The 19,457-nt window shown below is 40.7% G+C and overlaps 2 protein-coding genes across 5 annotated transcripts in view; one reads left to right on the forward strand and one right to left on the reverse strand.

Annotated features, from left to right (window-relative positions):
* The window catches only part of FHL2 (four and a half LIM domains 2), a 142,047-nt gene extending 133,895 nt beyond the window's left edge, over window positions 1-8,152 (forward strand). For all 4 annotated transcript variants that reach the window (XM_053969775.1, XM_053969776.1, XM_053969778.1 and 1 more), the window contains exons 3-6: window positions 201-375; window positions 5,039-5,208; window positions 5,858-6,044; window positions 7,229-8,152. In XM_053969775.1, the coding sequence (XP_053825750.1) occupies window positions 201-375; window positions 5,039-5,208; window positions 5,858-6,044; window positions 7,229-7,380 (684 nt within the window). In that variant the 3' untranslated portion in view covers window positions 7,381-8,152. The remainder of the gene's footprint in view (window positions 1-200; window positions 376-5,038; window positions 5,209-5,857; window positions 6,045-7,228) is intronic.
* Window positions 8,153-11,579: 3,427 nt separating this feature from the next.
* On the reverse strand, window positions 11,580-18,778 carry C2H2orf49 (chromosome 2 C2orf49 homolog). Its single transcript, XM_053971731.1, has 4 exons — window positions 18,620-18,778; window positions 16,663-16,829; window positions 13,902-14,274; window positions 11,580-11,732 (listed from the first exon to the last, which is right to left on the reverse strand). The coding sequence occupies exons 1-4, from the start codon at window positions 18,755-18,757 to the stop codon at window positions 11,676-11,678; spliced, it is 735 nt and encodes a 244-aa protein (XP_053827706.1). The 5' UTR covers window positions 18,758-18,778; the 3' UTR covers window positions 11,580-11,675.
* Between the last annotated feature and the right edge of the window lie 679 nt (window positions 18,779-19,457).

The raw sequence follows: 19,457 nt of genomic DNA on the forward strand, positions 1-19,457 counted from the left end.
CTGAAAAACGGCTGATAGTTGTCATGAGCTGCTCTTGGTTATCGCAGCAAAATAAGTTCGCCTTTGTCAGAACATTTTGTTTTCTTCAAAGTAGCCCCAACTCCTGGCTGAAGTTCAGATTTGGATGTGTTTGCATTCTCAAAGCTTCCAGTTGTGCAAACTATTCATTCCATTTACTCTGTGGTATTGGATTTCTACAGGATCTGTCTTATAAGGACCGCCACTGGCACGAAACCTGCTTCCACTGTTTCCAGTGCAAGAATTCCTTGGTGGACAAACCTTTTGCTGCAAAAGAGGAACATCTACTTTGTACTGACTGCTACTCCAATGAATACTCTTCCAAATGTAATGAGTGTAAGAAGACTATTATGCCAGGTTAGGATGCTCACTTTTTGGACTAGATATAAAGCCCAAACTCAGCAATATTTGTGAGAAATGTTTCTACCTGCTGAACTACATAAAAAAACTGGTGATGGTGCATTCTATGCCATTTCCACGACCAGAACATGTAATGTTCATAATGGCTTATGGGAGAACTTCCATTCACATGAAAATTTTATCTAATTACTCAAAATTTAGCTTCTATCAGACATATGAAAAATTGATCAAAGTGCCTCTGAGGTCTTTCTTGAGTACAAAGATATGAAGGAACAGGAAAGAGTTTTGTTTTTTTTTTTTCCAACAAGAAACATGAGGTTATAGTAATAGATTGCTAAAACCTGATCTGCTCACAACAATACTATAGCATTCTGTGATGATTTGAGGGCTTTAAAGTTGAAGTGCTATCAGTGCAGAAATAAAAAATTAAAAGGCAATTTGAAGAATCCTCATACACACTCCATAATGCTTACTCGTTACTTTGTCAGTTGGTTCTGACATTGGTCGTCTCAGACAAAAAGAAGAAACCACAACATTTTGCTCCTCGGTGTAAAAATTAAGGCTTGATGATGAAATAGAACAACAATATTTAAAAGCAGACGACCCTATCTATTCCGAGTTTAAATACCTCCTATTATTCCATGTGCACCCATTTTGCTGACACAGAAATAAAAGCTGACATGCTTGGGAATAGCCAGTGGTAGTTTTAAAGCTGGAACTACATGACTCAGGAAGTCCATTCTCATCCCAGAAAGCTAGTTGTATCCTGGGCTGCATCCAAAGCACCGTGGGCAGCAGGTCAACGGAAGTGATTCTGTCCCTTAACTTTGCTGTTGAGAGATCCCACCTGGAGTGCTGCACCCAGCTCTGGGAACCCCAACATAAGAACATGGAACTGTTGGAGGAGGTCCAGAGGAGGACCACGAAGAGGACTGAAACACTTTGCTTATAAAGACAAGCTGAGAGAGCTGGGATTGTTCAGCCTGAAGAAGGCTCTGGGGAAACCTGTTTGCAGCCTTTCAGTACCTGAAAGGGGAATTGTAACAAAGATGGTGACAGACTTTTCAGCAGGGCCTGTTGCAATAGAACAAAGTGTAACTTTTTTTAAAGTAAAAGAGGGTTGATTTAGATTAGTATAAGGAATACGTTTTCTACAATGAAGGGGTAAGGTCAAACACTGAAACAGGTTGCCCAGAGATGTGGTGGATTCCCCATGCCTGGAAAAATTCAAGGTCAGTTTGGATGGGATTCTGAGCAACCTGATCAAGTTGATGTCCCTGCTTACTGCAAAGGCCTTGGACTAGATGATCTTTAAAGGTTTCTTTCAACCAAAACTCTTCTATGAATCTGTGATTCTATAATGTTATGTGTATATATTTTTAGTACTGCTCATCAGATTCATTGCCATTATCAGTGATTTACTGAATGGATCTCTTTTTGTCTATTATGCCAGCTATATATTGATATGTAGTAATGGAGGCTGGATTCAGTGACACAGAATCCCTGCTTCTCTTATAACCCAGACAGAAGAGAAGAAATTAATTTTTGTAAGCTTTGCAACTACCCACTGGTCTCTAGCTGCTTACCCAAGATAGCTGAGATGTCACAACACTGGAAGAGCAGTACACTCACCACATTTTTCCTACTTACACAGCACACTGTGGTGGTACAGGAGCTACAGCAGAGGAGTATGGTCACCAGTGAAAGGATAATTTATTTTGAAAGAACCAGCAAGTGATTGGATATCCCTTGTGGAGACTGTTAGTGCTAAACTTGCCCTTTGCTTTGAGCCCCCAAATGTAAAATGTAGATCACAGAATCACACAGAATCACAAGGTTGGAAGAGACCTTCAAGATCATCGAGCCCAACCCATGCCCTAACACCTCAACTCAACCATGGCATCAAGGGCTACATCCAGTCTTTTTTTAAACACATACAGGGATGGTGACTCCACCACATCCCAGGGTAGACAATTCCAGAACTTTATCACTCTTTTTGTAAAAAACTTTTTTCTAATATCCAACCTATATTTCCCTTGGTGCAGCTTAAGATTGTGTCCTCTTGTTCTGTCAGTTGCTGCCTGGTGAAAGAGACCAACCCCCACCTGACTACAGCCACCTTTCAGAAGTTGTAGAGAGTGATAAGGTCACCCCTGAGTCTCCTTTTCTCCAGGTTAAACATCCCCCAGCTCCCTCAGTCATTCCTCACAGGGTTTGTGTTCCAAGCCCCTCACCAGCCTCGTTGCCTCCTCTGGACACGCTCAAGCATCTCAACGTCCTTCCCAAACTGAGGGGCCAGAACTGGACACAGCACTCAAGGTGCAGCCTCACCAGTGCCGAGTTCAGGGGAAGGATGACCTCCCTGCTCCTGCTGGCCACACCATTCTTGATACAGGCCAGGATGCCATTGGCCTTCTTGGCCACCAGGGCACACTGCTGGCTCATGTTCAGCCGGCTGTTGAGCAGTACCCCCAGGTCCCTTTCCACCTGGGCACTGTCCAGCCACACCGTCCCCAGCCAATAATGTTGCAGGGGATTATTGTGGCCAAAATGCAGGGCTCAGCACTTGGACTTATTAAACTTCATCCTATTGGACTCTGCCCATCCATCCAACCATTCCAGGTCTCTCTGCAGAGCCCTCCTACCTTCCAACAGATCGACACATGCTCCCAGCTTGGTGTCATCTACACATTTGCAAATGAAAGACTCAATCCCTCATCCATGTCGTCAATAAAATTATTGAACAGAGCTGGTGCCAGCACAGACCCCTGAGGGACACCACTGGTGACTGGCCCCAGCTGGATGCAGCACCGTTCACCACCACTCTCTGGGCCTGGCCATCCAGCCAGTTCCTAACCCAGCAAAGAGTGCTCCTGTCCCAGCCGTGGAAGCTTTACCATGAGGTGCCCATTTAAGTGATTACAAGCTTGTTCTTTCAGTCCTTCTGCAAACCCAACTCACACTGACTTCAATCTAGCAACTAACAAAACAGGGCTCTCCCTGCTTTGAGTTTCAACACCATCCCAAAGAGAGTACAGCTGCAAATGTAAAAATAAAATTCTAGACTATTAAAAAAAATTATCCACATCTTCTTTTTCCAGAATATTATTCTTTGAATGACTGATTTATTTGCTCTTTGACATGATATAGGAAGTTACTGGCATAGAGAGGGCACAATTTTTAGAAGGTGTCTGTTAATAAAATGGAACAAAAATATTCAAGAATGTAAGCATCAGAAAGAAAGATAATTAACAGTTCACTTACTATTAATGCAAGTCAATTAAAGAAAAAAACAACAAACCACCAAATAAATCCTGAAGTATGCCTCTCAGCAGAATTTAATGAGATCATAAAACAAGAAAAATATGCAACTAGTAAACAAAGATGAATTAATGCATGAGAAGGGGAAAAATGGTAAAACTTCACCCTGCAGTAATAGGGGCAGAGAGAACTGGCATCAAAGGCATTAATGTGGTTCTTCATCATTAGCCAACTCGATCAGCTTGTTAGTCTTCCAAGTATTTGACTTCATGTTTGCTGTTACAGGCTCCAAGAGTGATGCAGAACCGTAGGAACAACATTTGTTTATTTACCCTTCTGGCCAGTCTCAAATATTCTGACTCAAACTGGTACACAGGAAATCATACCATGTGCAAATAAATTTATCTATATAATAGGGCATCTCCAATTTCCCGGAAGGACTCAGAGTCCATCTGCCATACAGTGGACTGAATCTGCAAAGAACACTATCTGAACCCTAAAGCTTTGTTCTAGAGAAGTGCATTTATTTTCTACCATACCACTTTTCTGCTTTCCAATAAAAGGATTGTTTAAATTACACATTTCAACCATATTTTCCATATTTTCAATTCAACTGAAAACAGAGAGAAAGCTTTTTTCTTACTGAAAGGTTCAAGAGGCAGAAAAATATTTAAGATATGTTCTGTTGAGCTGGAAACAACTGCAAACTTATAATACACCTCAATGAGAACAAGAAAAAGGCCCCTGAGCAGATATGAAATAATCCTTTGTCTCAGACAGAGACTGTATTTCATTGGGAGAGGGAGGCAAGGTGCTTGCCAGGAATTGCATGCCCTATCCTTGACAATGTTCAAGGCCAGGTTGGATCAGGCCCTGAGAACCTGGTCTAGTGAGAGATGTCCCTGTCCATGGCAGGGAGTTTAAAACTATATGATTTTTAAGGTGTCTTCCAGCCCAAATCATTCTATGAGTCTGTAATTAACCAGGTATCTTGCTGCTATTTGAAAAAGATACAAAACAGATGTGGAATGAATGAGGTCAGTCTTTAATGGAGAATGGCCTGACATCCACTCAGCACTAACAGCAGCTTATAGTGGTGTCTGTCCAATTCCCTTGAATCTTCCTGTGCATTGGAATTCATTATTTGCCTAATAATACCATAAAAAGCGGTTCTAGGCTGTAGCTATTTGCAATAAATGTTTCTCTTCTTTGCAGGAGAAGAGATCTCCAAAAACCTAAAAAGGTACCAAATGTCATGCAAAGCCGGTAGGAATATTAAGTAGCCTCTAGCTCACAGCTGCAATGCTTCTTTACTGACAGACAGCTGCCAGGCAAACAAGAGCTACAAACTGCATCTATCTCATCCAGAAGTTCACTTGATGCTCTGGTGTCATTACAGGTACTCGGAAGATGGAATACAAGGGCAACAGCTGGCACGAGACCTGCTTTATCTGCTGCCGCTGCCAGCAGCCTATTGGGACAAAGAGCTTCATCCCTAAGGACAATCAAAACTTTTGTGTACCCTGCTATGAAAAACAGTTTGCCATGCAATGCGTCCAGTGCAAGGAGGTAGTGCTCTTATTTTGCTTATGTGAAACCTAAGGGATTTAAGTCCATCTCATTTTATATCCAAGTAGGCAGAATATCTCATTTTTGTATGTGTAAAAAGATTAAGAATTAACTGGCTTTAAGAGATTATATTATTTCAGTTCCACTTACTTGTAAGAGAAAACTCCCTGACAAAGTCTGGAGAACCAGAAAGTAAATACTTTGTCTAAAATATGAAATAAACCAGTCTTTCCCAAAGAAAGTAACAGGGAAGTTGAAACACATCAGGTAATTCCTCCACCATGAAAAAAGGGACAGGTGAAGGAACAGTTATGAGTCAAACTCTAGTACATTCATACAAAAAGCAACATACAAAGTGTAGCTTGAAAAACAGAGTACAATTGAGAGTGAGATTTTGCAACACATGCAGAATAAAGTGCGTTTAGCATGGGGCTTCTTTTTATAAATAAAGAAATGGCAATAAAGCACTCTCATGATTTTCTCAAGGTCAACTCCAAGCAAAATTATAATCTTGCTGTTTGTAAGCTTTCCTGCCCTCCTCCCACCCACAAAAAAATCTCATCACCCTTCCTCTTTACCAAGTCAAAATACAAATGTGCCACTCTTAAGAAAACACTTTTTTGTCTTTTTTTTTTTTTTCCTAAAACAGGCGATCACCACAGGAGGTGTTACCTACCGGGAGCAGCCATGGCATAAGGAGTGCTTCGTGTGTACTGCATGCAAGAAGCAGTTGTCTGGACAGCGCTTTACCTCCAGGGATGAGTTTGCATACTGCTTGAGCTGCTTCTGCAACCTCTATGCCAAAAAGTGTGCTGGATGCACAAACCCAATCAGTGGTAGGTCTCTCATGACTGGTGCCTTTACATTTCGTGGTAGTTTTGTGTGTTGAGTTGCTACTAAAGGCAAAACTAAACAAAGTCTGACCTTGATGCCTTTTGAAGGCTGACTTAGAACAGAAACTAGACAGAGTTAAAGAATAAAGTAGGTATTTATTAGGAGGCCTCAATAGATCTTCTTTGGGCAGCACAAGAGCTCAGCCAGGGCTACACCCCAGGTGAACCTAAAATGGTCACAAAATGAACTACCGGTCACAGGGTCTCACACTTTTATAAGTTCTGGTTCATTAGCATATTGGAGCTAATTGTCCAATTACAGCTTCAGCCCATGAAGTCCCATCCTTCTTTTCTCTCTTCGGTCCACTGTTGTTTATGCACTTGGGCCTGAGATATGGATCAGTTGTCCTTGGCCCCAAGCTAGAAAAAGATTTGTTCTGTCTACCTACTCTGTGAAGAGAGCTTACTATCTCCTAATATGAAGCTCAGACTCACACACTAAAGCAGCACAGAACCTGAAGAATATAAAAGCTAAAATTTGAGGTATCAACCTGGCACAAGAAATGCCCAACTAAATCTTTTCATGGAACTCCAGCTAGTAATTTTTGAAGTTACGCAAAAGACAATTACTACTAAGAGTTTTTTCCATTTTTTTTTTTCTTTCGTACAACTTCAATACACCCGATGATAACTGCCATAGCCTCAAACTCTGGAATGTTTTTTTACTAACCTTCTTCTTTTCCTGAGGCATTCTTCCTTCAGAGCTATGAATCAAGTCATGACGCATGACAGACTTCTTTTTTAATTATATAAATGCACCTCTACAAAACATAAATGAACATACTCAGGTGCCATAAAACATTCTGTAAAAAACTACCATAATTCTGTTCAGAGGCGGGTGCTTTGCTTTTCTTCTGCATTTTGCAGGGCCATCCCTCGGAAGTTCATTTCTGCCATTATCACTAGGGATAACAGCCTTGCTCATTAACTTTGCTGAAAGCAACAGAAGTATTTGAGGACGAAAATATTAGTCACTACAGAACCAGTGAAATTAGCACAGCAACAAACAGATTTGTCACAATGGCATTTTTCACTGCTGTATGTCAGATCTCCATGTCAGTCTGCGTGACCTGATGGCTTACCTGCTACTGTTTTCTTGTAACAGAATGATTTTGCTTTTCAAACAGGACTCGGAGGAACCAAGTACATCTCTTTTGAAGAACGGCAGTGGCATAATGATTGCTTTAACTGTAAGAAGTGCTCCCTTTCATTGGTGGGTCGTGGCTTCCTCACAGAAAGGGATGACATCCTTTGCCCTGAATGTGGAAAGGATATTTAAAGCTCAAACTAAGAGGTGAGGAAGAAGGGAGGAAAGCCGTGCTCACAATATATAGTCTGAAACACATGGATGTTCCAAGCTAGCTTTGCCACTCTGTGTCTCACTGTACTATTAACATTTCTTAACCTTTTTCTTTATACTCTCCTAGTCTGGAGGGAAAACAGCTTGAGAATCTCTAATAGCAATCTCAGTGTTTAAGATTTCTACCAATAACAAAAAGTAATGCAAAACCCATGATGTAAAACTATTTGGCTGTTTTTGACATAACATAGTATTTTTAAGATTTTTTTTTTCCTAAAAAACATTCCAGTTACAAGGAAGTGATACAGGTCAAGGATAACAATGGCCACACACAGTACATTCATTGGTGGATATTCAGGGTGAAGCCTTCTGCCCACTGAAATCAATGGCAAAGGCCATTCAATTCCAATAAGGCTGGTGTAACCCCAGTGTTCTTGAGCTATGTGACAAGTGTGTGCTGTCAAGTCAGTAGAAAGACTGCAAACGTAGAGTGTGTTTCAATGTACATGGATTTGTGACATGCCATAAAGAGATAATGATGAAACAGTGGAAGTGGGAGTGCTTCATGACAGGTACATATTTTATTGCATGTCTAGCTGATCATTGTGTGAAGTATAAGTTCTGATCAACAGTGTCAGTATTACAGTTAGTTGACATTACACTGCACATTGTATTTTTCAAAATAAAATTGTTTAAAACAAAACTGCGATTGTGGCTTAATTGTATTTACGTAATATTTACAAAAATGTTTTCACATTCTGAAGAAACACAATGCATACAAACACAACCCTTTTTACACCCAATTTTTGGGGGTGTGAAATTAAGACAATTCTCAGAAGGGCCTTGCTGTACAACAGAGTCTTTTACTAATTGAAGTCAGTGGGAAAACTACCAGCAAAAATGAACAAGTGAAAACAGACGCTGTACTGACTGCAGCTGATAAAAATGTGTTCATAGGCTCTAAACTCAAGCCCAAAATATTTTTCTTCTCAGCAAGTAAGGAGGTCAAGACAACTCAAAAGACATCCATCTATCTTTGCAAAAGTCAAAAGTTCAACTTCTATAGCAGAGCATGCTTTAATTTTGTTCTCTATTGGGATACATAATACTCTTCGTTGTAGCATAATTTCTGCTACGTTTGCCGCAGCAACTGTCAGCAACAGCATGCTGGCAGGACAGTAACATCAAAAGGAAATAATACAAAGGAAGATAAACCTTTTCCCAAAGCCAAGTGCAAGAAATATGGCCATGTTATGCAATGCACAGTCCCAGTACACCTTCCAGATGAAATTCATTTGTGTTCAGAAAAAGGAGGAAAGAAATGTCACACCTCCAACAGGAATCTTCAGATATGAAATTAAGATTTAGGAATATACTTACTCTGTGTGCTACTGGGTAGGGAAAGTTTGCTCCTAGTTTTTGCCACTACTCTTGAGTTTGTGTCTTGGTACCAATTGCAAAGTGCCCACAGGTCATTCCCCTCTCATTAATTCAACCATCTAAACAGACGTATCAGATCAGGTTGGGTTTATTGCACACCATTTGAAGAACTTGGCTGGCTGACATTTTTGAAGTGCACACTGTGCTAATCAGAACTCAGTGAATGACTTCTATCCCTTGGTGATTTCATTCTATGATGAAAGCTGTAGCAAATAGCTACAAAAATCCCCCTTTATCCACACCTCTGAAAGGAGGGCAAACACCTCACTCTCTCCTCAGGGGTCTGCCAATGCCCCAGCACACTGCAGCTCTGCTCTAGTACTTTGCTGAGAGAAGAAAGATTCCTTTGAGCTAAAGGGGTAGTGCCCCTGTACTTGGCACTGATGAGAGGCCACATCTTGAGTCATGTGCTCAGTTTTAGGACCCTCACTACAAGCAGGACAGAGGCGTTGGAGTGTGTCCAGAGAAGGGCAATGGAGCTGGTGAAGGGGCTGAAGCTGGGAGTTGCTTAGCCTGGAGAAACGAACGCTGAGGTGAGACCTTACTGCTCTCTACAACTGCCTCAAGGAGATCATAGCAAGGTGGGGCTTGGCCTCTTCTCTCAGGCAGCTTGTGATAAGACAAGGGGAAACAGCCTCTAATTGTGACAAGGGAAGTTCAGGCCACGTATGAGAAAAATTTTCTTGACTGGATGTGGTAAAGTAGTGGAACAGGCTCCCAGGCAATGGCGGAGTCACCCACCATCCCTGGAAGTGTTCAAAAAACACATAGACATGGTGCTTTGTGATACAACTTAGTGTGCACGTGAAACACAGTTGAAGGTTGGACTTGATGATCTTGGAAGTTTTTCCCAACCTTGATGATTCTAAGAAGGCAGTAGGAGCAGCACAGCTTGCACCTTGCCTCCCAAGTGCTACAACAGATAGCAAAATGGCCCCAGCTTTGGGGAAAGGTAGGTGAAACATGCAAGGCTGGAAAGCATCCCAGCCTGGAAACAGGACTGCTACCATGCAAGAGCAGCATGATGCTATTATTCCAGTGCAGTTCCACATATCCCTCCTTAACACATACCAACACACACATGCTCCTAGCAACTGGAACTACACAAAATACATCCTAGACTCTAGACCACTGACAAGAAGCCAGCCATAAAACAGAATTCCCATCAGACTGTTACACAAGTGCAAAAACCAGCACTTCATGTGATACTAACTGCTGCTACAGCTGCAAAGCAACTACTGACCCTTTTACCCTTAAAATGTTGATTATGTCAAGTCCACTGAAATATAACTGTATAAAATGAATAAGCTTAATTACATCACAAAAACAAGGCAGCACTGTTTAGTTTGCTTTTAATTTAATTTATTTAAATAGGATAAGGCTACTTAAAAGACAAGTCTTACATAAAAAATGTACATTATGTTAAATTTTGCTGTACTCAAGTACAAAAACTGCACAAGTGTTTAGTAAAAGGGAAAGAGCACACCATTTCAAAACACACATTCTTACCATTTTACAGCATTCGAGAAGTGCTTTTTACATCCTAACAGTGAATGGAGAACTTCTGTAAAGAACTAAGCTACAGTTTTTGGTTTCAATATAAACCAATGTTACAAATGTAAACAAGCTTTCAGATCACTACCAAACTTCTTTTACTTGGTTAACTAAGTGGATTCAGAAATTGATTCTTTGTTTTTCCAAGTCAGGGAGCATTCTTATTATTTTTATTTACCATCCGTATCTAAAACTGATCTAAACTGGCTTCACCCTGAGCCAATGAGTTTTAATAAAAATGTTTCCATCAACTTAATTGGATTTTTGCCCTGTGAGGCACTACCCATAATCCAGATGAAACACCAAATTTCACAGAAAACCAAAATCCATCTTAAATTATCAAAGGAAAGGAAAACAGGTTTGTGGGGTTTTTTCTAGAGTGCCGTTACATGTGTTAATGCTCTCAAGGTACTTCTGTCTTGCTATCCACATCCCCTCTTCAACTGCCTGTAGGCTGAGAAAGCACTGGTCTGCATTCCATTGGTTTTCCCCATATTTTATACAAAAGCATGATTGTAACCAGGAAAACAATCAAATTTTCTGCATTGGCACATTTTTTACATTTATGCATGTAAAAAATATGCCTGTGTACTTAAGAGAACATGGCACTAATCCATTCACTACTTCCTCTCGAAGTTTCATATCAAACAGTCTAGTCACATACTTCCATCTGTGCATTCCTTGTTTCATATATCAAGAGAAACTTCAATTTGAAGTAATGCTGTTAAAATAGTTCATCTCTTATTACCAACCTTACTTGCACAGCAAATTCTACACTCCTGTGCAACAAAAAGGAAAAAAAAAATCTGTAGACTATCTTATTAGCAGAATGGTCAGTTTTCTCACCTAAATTAATTACCTTTTTAAAGCCAAGAAGGCTCTAGGGATCACTCTAAATTTCAATAGCTATTTTAACTATTTAATCAGATGTGGAATAAAACTGAATCTTAGTGAAACAATGTGTGAATCACAGTGACATGGAGGAGATGAACTATAATAATCTTGAAAACTAAGAGTGGAGGTTTAGTTTAGTGTAATATCACCACCTTTTAAAGAAGTAATTAACTACTTGGTGTACAAGAGTGGATACTTTTAAGGTGATTGGTGATAGTGACTCCAGCTTTACAACAGGGAGTTGTTAAACTTCTTAAAACTTCACAGCAATCTGAATCTCAGTAAGTCTGTAAATTTTAAAATAATTTTATTTAAACTGTTTAAATATGACCTATCTATTTGAAAATATGGAAGTAACACTTATGTTTTGAGCACCATTAGCTACTTCATGGCCATGTAACATGCTGGATTTTCTTCTTTGCTTCTGAAGGCTTTAGGTCATTCTGGAATACAAGAAAATATATAATTATTCTTAGAGATACTGTGCAAACAGGAGTCGGTCATTAATCTGGCATATTTCAATCTAGTACTATTCAGTATTCAGCTACAGACTACTACAACAGCTTTCTATTGCCATCTTGTGGAGAAAGCTAAATATCACAGAATTTTTCTGGTGAAGATAAAAATAGAGCCAATGAATTTAACTACCTGCAAATCATACATGTATTTTGGCTTTCAGCAACCTACAATTAAATATTCTTAAATATTCAAAAATTTCTTTCAGTTATGCATCTTAGAAACAGGTACATATTGGAGTTTCCAAACATACTTCTGAAGTTATTTCAGGTTGTCTTATTAAAATACTTGTTTAAATGGAATTGTATAAGGAAAAATCCCCGAATACATAACTAGGAAACCAACTTACTTTTGTCAATAGTAAAAAACATTAAAAAAAGAAAATGAAAATTTGGTCTTCCTTTGTAATGACCTGGATAAAAGGAGAAATAATTGCCAAAGCCTCAGATGAGCTCATCTTTCAAGTCCCCCTGCCCAAATAAACCTGTAAAAATCAAGAAAGCCCAAAGCAAAGCAATGGCAGATGAAGTGGTAAAATGATTTGCTTTTGTCATCTAAAATAATAATTTAAAAAATTCTGAGAAATTAGAGCTTTAATAGTTCATATAAGCAGAGTAAAAACAAGTATATGAGTTTTCAAGAAGATACTGCAACACGACGGTTCAGGAAGCACAATCTAGAGATCACTCTTCTCTTTAAAAGACTTTCAGTGCACAGGAATCCTGTGGACTGCAACCATTGAAAGGTTTAAGGGAATTAGACCCAAATAGGGATAGTTCTGTGCTATTCATTACATTTTTCTTGAAAGTCAAGAATAGTCACTTGCTTGGAGACACAACTTTCTTTATGGTCATTACACTAAAAATAGATCAGGCTTTACAGACATCTGCCAAGTACCATTACTGATTCTTTCTGACAGCATCACTTTCTATTCAATAGCGCATTCTTTAATTTCAGATGGTAGAGTAACATCCATAGAACACAAAAGCCTAACTTCACATGTCTAACCTCCATCAACCAAGGCATGACTGAACTTACAGGTATTAACTGGAACAACCTAAACTGTGGCTAAGGTAGAAAGTCAAAAGTCAGAGGTTGCAGCTTCTGAATGTCAGTCATACAGCGGCGCTTAAAAATGTCATCATTGTCTACAGGGCATTTAAATTAAATACAAAGAAGCTGTGAGGTGTAAACCAAACAAGTTTCAAAAGCTCTGTAGCTTCAGATCTGACCAATACTTGGAAGAATTCTAAATACTGACAGAATTTAGTAAGTTCCTACTGGTAGTAGGAAACACACCTCTCAAGCATAAATTCCATTCAGAGCCTCAGCCATGATTCTTTTAAAAGCTGCTAAAGCTGTCTTTCACAACAGCCATGTGTTTTGGTACTCATGTTTAACAGAAGTCTGATGGAATGTACCTATCCACACAGCAGAATATTACCTGCATTCTTTCATTAAAAGATTTTTTAAAAAATACATTAGTATTTTTATATATTATAATTAATATGAATGTTTTATTGCATCTCATGAGGCAATATTGAGAAAACAAAGTTCAGTGTCATGTCTTAGGAAAATTCTAATCAACGTAACTGCACACTGTATATCTAAAGCTCCCCCTGCAGTTCAAATGAGAACAGATATTTCTATTTCTTCCTTTGAAGCCCAGATTTATTCCAGGTATACCTGTATTCCAGTAGAAATGTGAAAACTCCTTCATTTGTATCATGAAGGAATACAACACAAGTGTTAAGACCTCTGTCGATATTGTGGCATTTGCCAATTGCTCCTTGCTCATTGACAAGCCCTGTAATCACACCATTGTCAAAACCAACCTCTGTTCTTTGTCCCCATCTGGCAGCTACACTCAGCACCATTACCTACACAGAAGCTTCCTATTGACAAGTACAAATTTCTTTCATTCTGGTATTTCCCAAACTAGCTACACTTTTCTAAATATTCACTGTTTCTAAATACTCTACTATGACTCCAAAATAAAATCATCCTGAAAATTCTTGCAAGGCTCTAACTTAGGCTCCTGTAAATCTCAATTAAACAAAAAGAAAGCTGCAAAACAAGATACTGCACAAACATACCGGCAAATCAGATTCCTCTTTTGGAACAGACCTCTTTAACTTCACAACAGTAGTTCCTGCTATTGGAGACAACGGGTAAACCTTCAGACCAGTCAACACACTGCTGTCAGTCTTTGAAATATTGTTCTGCTGAGCCACATTATTCCTTATTCCCAGCTTAGCGTCCTCTGACAAACTGGAGGCTGACACGTATGTTGAGGCATTTGAAGGAACTGATAATCTCCTAACTGTGTTGGTGGTGCTCCCAGCTGGAGGAGGCTTCAGGCGATCGGCAGCTCCGTTCTCTGTCTTTTTCACCTTTATGCTTGTACTTGTTGAATTGCCATCAAATACAATTAATGGCCGTTTCCTTAAACCTTCCACTGTTGTAACACTGAAAATACAAATCATAAAATTGTTGAATTGCCATCAAATACAATTAATGGCCGTTTCCTTAAACCTTCCACTGTTGTAACACTGAAAATACAAATCATAAAATTCACAGAAACATAGGTTAGATGATCAAAAAATAGCATATCCGTAACATGAGTAGTGAAAATTAATTTTATCCTACCTGAAGAAAACATATATCCCAAAATATTAATATTAAACTCTGAGATGCTCCAAACTTAAATAAAAATAAATATACTTATATACACTTACATATACTTAAATAAAAATAAAAAGTAATAAAAGTCACTTCCAAAATATAAAGGCACAGGGGGCTGTTTGAGGACCAGTGCTCCTCAGCAAGAAGAGTTGTGTAAAGAACTGTCTAAGCAGACAATTATAGCTGTACAACAAAAGGCACTATGCTTCTACCACTGTAGCTATTCTAGAGTAACTACAGATATAATAAGTGTGAAGTATTTCAAAAGATGAGTATTTAAGGAAGGGTGTGCTGCCTTATCTGCAGGAACAGCATCCCATATTCTGATACTTCTAAATTTCCCTGTTCCCACTCTTATTAAAAATCATAATGTCAAGGTAAGTCCAAAAGATTGTTAGCTAAGGAATAAAAACACTAGGCAAAAAACCCACACCTTTTTAAAATAAGGTTTTTTTTAACAGGAACCCTAAGTGGATTTAATGGCATTTTTTAATAGTTTGTGCCTTTAAGCCTATGTGTAGTCAGAGCAGATCTGATTCATGGAAAGGAATACTATCAAGCTAATATCAAAACAGTATTATCAGAAAACATATTGACTGAGAAAAAAAATAAAGTACAAAGTTAATGTAACTCACATTATATGAATTCAGAGTTTTAAAATCCAATGCTCAAGAATGACAAAGTGTTTGGAAAGTGCAGATTTAACCCAAACCACCATTAAGAGATATAATATTTCTGTTTAAAAACTTCTGTTTTCAGTTTTGATAAAAAGCTCTTTTGTACCTATTTCAGCACACTAACAGTTTCCTACCCAAACACTAACCTCACGCTTCCATCCTGAAGTCCACAGATGTAAACAAACTGAGGTACTCTAACCTCTTATGCACATGGAAAAGAAACCAGACAAAAGACAGCTCGGTGTTTTAGCCACTGCCACTATTTTAAAAAACCTCCCAAAACCTAAAAAACTAAAAAAAACCCAAATCACTTGATAGAATTTGTTTAGCTCTTCAGAGTTAGAAACCTCAGTAAAGCTAAAAGAGACTCAAGACATCTACAAGCTGTAATACTGAAAAACATGTATTTTCATCCACCTTCCCTCAGGATTTGCTGCTGAACATACCAGAATACCACTCATGCATATCACATGTCAAAGTCTTGGGCAGGGGGAAGGTTAAGAGAATCAGTAAAACAAACTTTTGAAGAAGATTTTGCTTTCTGAGAAAATAAAGACAGAAAGATTTGTAAAACAAGGCAGATTTTTTTTTTTTTTCAGAAAGCAAACGTTAGTTTTGAAACAGACACACAAAATTGCTGCAGCACGTACCCCTCACTCTAGACAGGCCACCCCTATCCAGGAGAAAGCATAGTTAACTATGCTTTTAGTACTTTCCTTAAACACTGCAAATACAATTATTAATTAGCAATTATACAGTGAAACAAAAAATATTTCCTTTCTCCTCATTATAAAGTACCTTGAAATCTACCAGTAACTCATTATCAACACACTGGGGGATGGAGGAACAATACCAATTCTCTGGATCAATACAGACTGGGAGTGAAGGGATTAAGAGTAGCCCTGCTGAGAATGACTTGGGGATGCTGGTTGATGAGAGGCTGGACATGAGTCAGCAACATGTGCTTGCAGAAAACCAAAACACGTCCAAAGCAGCATGGCCATCAGGTCAAGGGAAGTGATTCTGCACCCCCTACTCTGCTCTGGTGAGACCTCACCTGGAGTGCTGCATCCAGATCTGGAGCTATCTGGAGGAAGAACAGCAGCTCCAGAGGAGGGTCATAAAAATGATCATAAGGAAAGGCTTGAGAGTGGAGGCTGCTCATCTTGGAGAAGAGAAGGCTCCAGGAAGACCTTACTGCAGCCTTTCAGTACTTAAAGGGGATGTATAAGAAAGACAGTTCTGTGAAAAGAAGCACTATAAGCTAGATAGCATTAATAACATTCAGATGACAAAAGAAAAAGAAACTATCTTCCCCTTTTTTCTATTTTTGCAGTAGTAGAATCTAACACTTCTGACACAGGCAAGCCAACACGGTATTCTCTGTAAACTGCAACAATATCCAAAAGCTATACAAGCTTCACTCAGCAGGCAAAGATTAAGCTAAATGCATTGTCCTAAATTGTCCAAGTCTGGCCCAATACAGCTAAATTACCTTTTATTCTCACTTTTCAAGTCAGTTTTCTGTCTTTTCTTTTCCATCATTCTCCCCCATCTACTTTTTGGCAAGTCACGCTGAGGCAGGGGAATGGCATGTTGAATATAGAGATCAGTGAGCCCATCTTTGTCCATCTTTACATCATTTTCACCTAATATATGTTTCTGTGGGGAACAGAAAAAGAGTTGTTATTTTTAGGACAAATTCAACATTCAACCATCTGAGTGGCATAATTTCTTATTTCAAAATCCACTGTAAAGCATTGTACTGGGCCAGGGTTCCAGAAATAAAGGGATGGCTGGGATGATCAGTTGGAGAGGCCATGAACTGCTCAGTGCCAACGGCAGCCTGGTCTCCTACCTTCCTACTGCCAGCTTCATTTTCTGTGTGGATTACACTCAGCCTGTCCCTTCAGTGAGGCAATGGGAAACACAGGATGTCTTGGTCAGTGCATAGTGGTTTCTTTTTCCACCACCTGCAAGTGCATTTCTTCACATGTCTCCTCATGTGCCCTTTGGAGTCTCTTGCCCCCAGTGTCTGCTGCTCTTTAAGTGCATTTGAGCACAGGTGCCATGAGCAACTCTGCTTCAAATTCTGGGTGTGATGGGCTGCTTTCTTCAACAGTGTGAAACACATGGATACAGCTGTGACCAGCACTGGGCAGTTATTCACCTTTGCCCACATAGGTCAACCCTGCAGCCTCTCTCTACCCAAAATACTGCAAGTTTTCCCAAAGAAAATAGCAGCCAAAAAAGGGAAAAGTTATGACAGACATACTGTTGATGGCTGATGTTTTTGTGCACTCTTAAACACGCTTCCCTGAATCCAACTACAATACCAGAGCTCTTTTTCACATTTCTAAAAAACAGACAACCAGAATGTAATCCAAGTCAAACTTATAGATGTAGAACTGTGCTATCTTCTCCAATTCCCAAATAATAATAGAGATAAGTTTCATCCCAACATGAGGAAGAACTTCCTTACGTTAAAGATGGCAGAGCACTGGAACAAGTTTCCCAGGGAGTTCGTGGACTCTCCCTCTCTGGAGACATTCAAAACCCACCTGGATGTGTTCCTGCATCACCTGCTCTTGCTGACATTCACTGGGCAGGGGGGTTGGACAAGATGATCTCGAGAGGTCCCTTCCAACCCTAACTGTTCTGTGATTCTAGGAACTATCAGTTAGAACACTAGTTTTCCTTCTAATTGTGTATTGGGTTGTGGACGTTTCTTGGTACCTCATGCCAAATTTATGGGATGAGAAAAAAACTCCACTAACATCCTACAAATTGAGGTAATTGAGAGCAGGTCAAGCCTCTGCCACTACCAGTTCTGGGTTCATGACTTCTGGTGTTGGCCTGAAACCTGTCCGCATAGGCTGCACGGACAAAAGCATACGAAAATTCTTTGAGTTATACAAACCCCTGAAGCTTTCATTTCTATTGTTCATCAACTATTCAACATCAACTAAACTGTTTATAACTCACTTTCAAACTCAATTATTTTTCAACTATCAAATATCAATATTTATGCATTAAAGCATTAGCTTGTCTGATTACATAGGCTACATTTCTTTAACTCACAGAATTATTAGGGTTGAAAGGGACCTCCGGAGATGATCTAGTCCAACCGACCTGCCAAGGCAGGGTCACCTAGAGCAGGACACACTGGGTACGGACGTGGCAACTGTAACAGTGTAAAGCTCATCCTTCCACAGCCAGCTTTACTGTATGCAGACACTGTCTCGATTTGGGCAAATTGCTTTTTAGCAGCCTCGGTGTTCAAACACAGCCCCTTTGCAAACACGGAGACACATCCCACGCCAGACCCTCCTCTCTGCAAGTTCGTGGTGTCCAGAGCACCGACTTGGTGCCTGCTCTCCCCTGTGCGCCGTGACTCTCTTCGCCCCGCCTCAGGGGCCGCCGCTCCGCCCGGCCCGGCTCCCCGGACGCACCTGCTCCAGGGTGAGCCGCAGGAATTCCTCCGAGAGCAGCTCCGGGTGCAATAGCAACAGCTCCGACTCCGAGTGCCCACACTCCCGCTCCTCCGAGCCACCGCCGCTGCCCGCCCGGGCTTTTCCCTGCGCCGCCATCTTCTTCCCCCGGCGGCCCCTTCCCGGACTCCCACAATCCCACGCGCGGAGGGAAACGCGTTTCCAGAGCAGCCGCGCGCCGCCGTGGCGTCACGGGCTGGAGCGGGGCCGGGACGGGACGGCGGGGCCGGGACGGGACGGCGGGGCCGGGACGGGACGGCGGGGCCGGGACGGGACGGCGGGGCCGGGACTGCGCCCTGCCGGGGCGGCACCGCTCCGCGGGGCAGCCGAGTCAGAGGAAACACAGAATCCCACGGAATCACAGAATATCCTGGAAGAGGCCCACAAGGATCATCGAAGTCCAGCTCCTGGCCCTGCACAGGACAGCCCCAAGTATTACACCCCATGTCTTAGAGCGTTTTCCAAATGCTTAAACTCTGTCAGGCTTGGTGCTGGGACCACTTTCCTGGGGAGCCTGTTCAGTGCGTGACCACCCTTTGGTAAAGAACTTTTTTCTGATATCCAACTTAAGCCTCCCCTGATACGGCTTCAGGCCATTCTCTTGGGTCCTGTCACTCATCACCAGAGAGAAGAGATCAGTGCCTGTCCCTCATGAGGAACCTGTAGAACCATGATAAGCTCTCCCGTCAGTCTCCTCCAGGCTGGATAGACCAAGTGACCTCAGCCGCTCCTCACACGGGGCTTTCCCTCAAGGCCCTTCACCCTCGTGACCGTACTTTGGATGCTTTCCAATAGCTTT

This window comes from Vidua macroura, chromosome 2 (assembly GCF_024509145.1).
Source record: "Vidua macroura isolate BioBank_ID:100142 chromosome 2, ASM2450914v1, whole genome shotgun sequence".
In the NCBI taxonomy this organism is placed as follows: domain Eukaryota; kingdom Metazoa; phylum Chordata; class Aves; order Passeriformes; family Viduidae; genus Vidua; species Vidua macroura.